This window comes from Alosa pseudoharengus, unplaced genomic scaffold (assembly GCF_046254945.1).
Source record: "Alosa pseudoharengus isolate Yale_2024_CS ecotype anadromous, Long Island Sound unplaced genomic scaffold, YU_APseudo_1.1 YU_APseudo_1.1_scf_1, whole genome shotgun sequence".
In the NCBI taxonomy this organism is placed as follows: Eukaryota; Metazoa; Chordata; class Actinopteri; order Clupeiformes; family Clupeidae; genus Alosa; species Alosa pseudoharengus.
In genome coordinates this window covers 14,996,082-14,998,122 of record NW_027468564.1, presented here as the reverse complement: position 1 = coordinate 14,998,122, position 2,041 = coordinate 14,996,082, and the positions used below count along the sequence as shown (strand labels likewise).

The 2,041-nt window shown below is 46.5% G+C and overlaps 1 protein-coding gene across 2 annotated transcripts; it reads right to left on the bottom strand.

Annotated features, from left to right (window-relative positions):
* Positions 1-384: 384 nt before the first annotated feature.
* On the bottom strand, positions 385-1,523 carry LOC143121787 (uncharacterized). Of its 2 annotated transcripts, XM_076282392.1 has the most exons (2): positions 1,269-1,523; positions 385-1,187 (listed from the first exon to the last, which is right to left on the bottom strand). In XM_076282392.1, exons 1-2 carry the CDS (start codon positions 1,441-1,443, stop codon positions 385-387), a joined length of 978 nt encoding a protein of 325 aa, XP_076138507.1. In that variant the 5' UTR covers positions 1,444-1,523. The 2 variants fall into 2 exon arrangements, with proteins under 2 accessions (XP_076138507.1, XP_076138498.1); XM_076282383.1 differs by having other exon boundaries at positions 385-1,523.
* Positions 1,524-2,041: the final 518 nt, after the last annotated feature.

Here is a 2,041-nt window from a genome sequence, read left to right as displayed (position 1 = left end):
TTTTCTTTTTTTGTCACTGCTACTAATCACACTTAGTTTGTGTTGATGTATGGCCTTTTGTGTAGATGTATGGTCTTATTGTTATGACTTATTATTTAACCTTTACTTTGTGTTTGTTCAGCACTTTGGCTCAACCCCTGTTGTTTTTAAATGTGCTATATAAATAAATGACTTGACTTGACTACAATCTATTCACCTTTGCAGCGCCAGTAGGCTACTTTCTGTGCAGCCGCGCACACACAAACAAGCATACACAAACGTGTCAAGAGTGGGGGATGGAGTAAAAGATGGAGACAAATTGATTAGTGTGATTTATTTTCATGGAACGGATGTACAGGACTGAGCGGCGGTCATATTTTGTATAAAAAAAAAAAAAAAAAAAGTTTATGGCTTCTCTCCTGTGTGAGTGCGCTGGTGGGTTTTAAGATCGCCTGATTGGTTGAAGCTCTTGTCACACTCACTACAGGGGTACAGCTTCTCTCCTGTGTGAATGCGCTGGTGGGTTTTGAGACTGTATACTCGGCTGAAAGTCTTGTCACACTCACTACAGTGGTACGGCTTCTCTCCTGTGTGAATGCGCTGGTGGGTTTTGAGATGGCCTGATTGGCTGAAGCTCTTGCCACACTCACTACAGGGGTACGGCTTCTCTCCTGTGTGAATGCGCTGGTGGGCTTTGAGACTGCTTAATTGGCTGAAGCTCTTGTCACACTCACTACAGGGGTACGGCTTCTCTCCTGTGTGAATGCGCTGGTGGGTTTTGAGACTGCTTAATTGGCTGAAGCTCTTGTCACACTCACTACAGGGGTACTGCTTCTCTCCTGTATGAATGCGCTGGTGGGTTTTGAGGGCACCACTCTCAGTGAAAGTCTTGCCACACAGAGTGCAATGATATGGCTTCTCTCCTGTGTGAGTGCGCTGGTGGGTTTTGAGATGTTTTAATTGGCTGAAGCTCTTGTCACACTCACGACAGGGGTACGGCTTCTCTCCTGTGTGAATGCGCTGGTGGGTTTTAAGACTGTATACTCGGCTGAAGCTCTTGTCACACTCACTACAGGGGTATGGCTTCTCTCCTGTGTGAATGCGCTTGTGGGTTTTAAGACTGTATACTCGGCTGAAGCTCTTGTCACACTCACTACAGGGGTATGGCTTCTCTCCTGTGTGAATGCGCTGGTGGGCTTTGAGAGTGCCTAATTGGTTGAAGCTCTTGTCACACACACTACATTGGTACAGCTTCTCTCCTGTGTGAATGCGCTGGTGGGTTTTAAGACTGTCTACTCGGCTGAAAGTCTTGTCACACTCACTACAGGGGTACGGCTTCTCTCCTGTGTGAATGCGCTGGTGGGTTTTGAGATGGCCTATTTGTCTGAAGCTCGTGTCACACTCACTACAGGTGTACAGCTTCTCTCCTGTGTGAATGCGCTGGTGTATTTTTAACCTTGACATAACAGTAAAGCTCTTGCCACACAGAGTGCAGTGATACAGCTTCTCTCCTGTGTGGATGCGCTGGTGGGTTTTGGTACTTCCTCCAAGAGTAAAACTAGAAGGTGCCAGAGTCTCTGGTTTGATCTCTCCAGACCTCAGCTGGAGCACGTACTCGTCCGTGTGGCTCCTCTTGATGTGCTCGTGGAGGTAGAGCTGAGCCGTGTAAGAACATGGACACAGGGAGCAGGTGAACACCTGAGATGCTGTCACCTCTGAAAGAAATAATAAAGAGGAAGATACAATATAGGTTCAGAAAAGAAGCACGCTGCACAACATTGTGTAACATCATCAACATCAATTGAGAAGGGTCTGGCGTCAACAAGGCTATAAAACAAAGCAGCACAAGACATTAATGGCCCTTGGCTACCAAACTGTTACAAGTAGCAACGAGATTTGGTTGGTTTTGGCAACCAAAACCTCTTTATCCTCCTTGTATGAGCCATATTCATTTTGTATTATTTTATTTAATTTAGCTCGGTGCCACTAGGGGGCTGTATGTGCTTTGTGGCTCAGCCGACCTCGGGTCAGCCCAGGTAGGCCATTTAACCTACAGGAAACG

Coding starts and splice junctions, on each gene's coding strand:
- LOC143121787 (XM_076282383.1), bottom strand. CDS start 1,443: ATGTCAAGGTTAAAAATACACCAGCGCATTCACACAGGAGAGAAGCTG.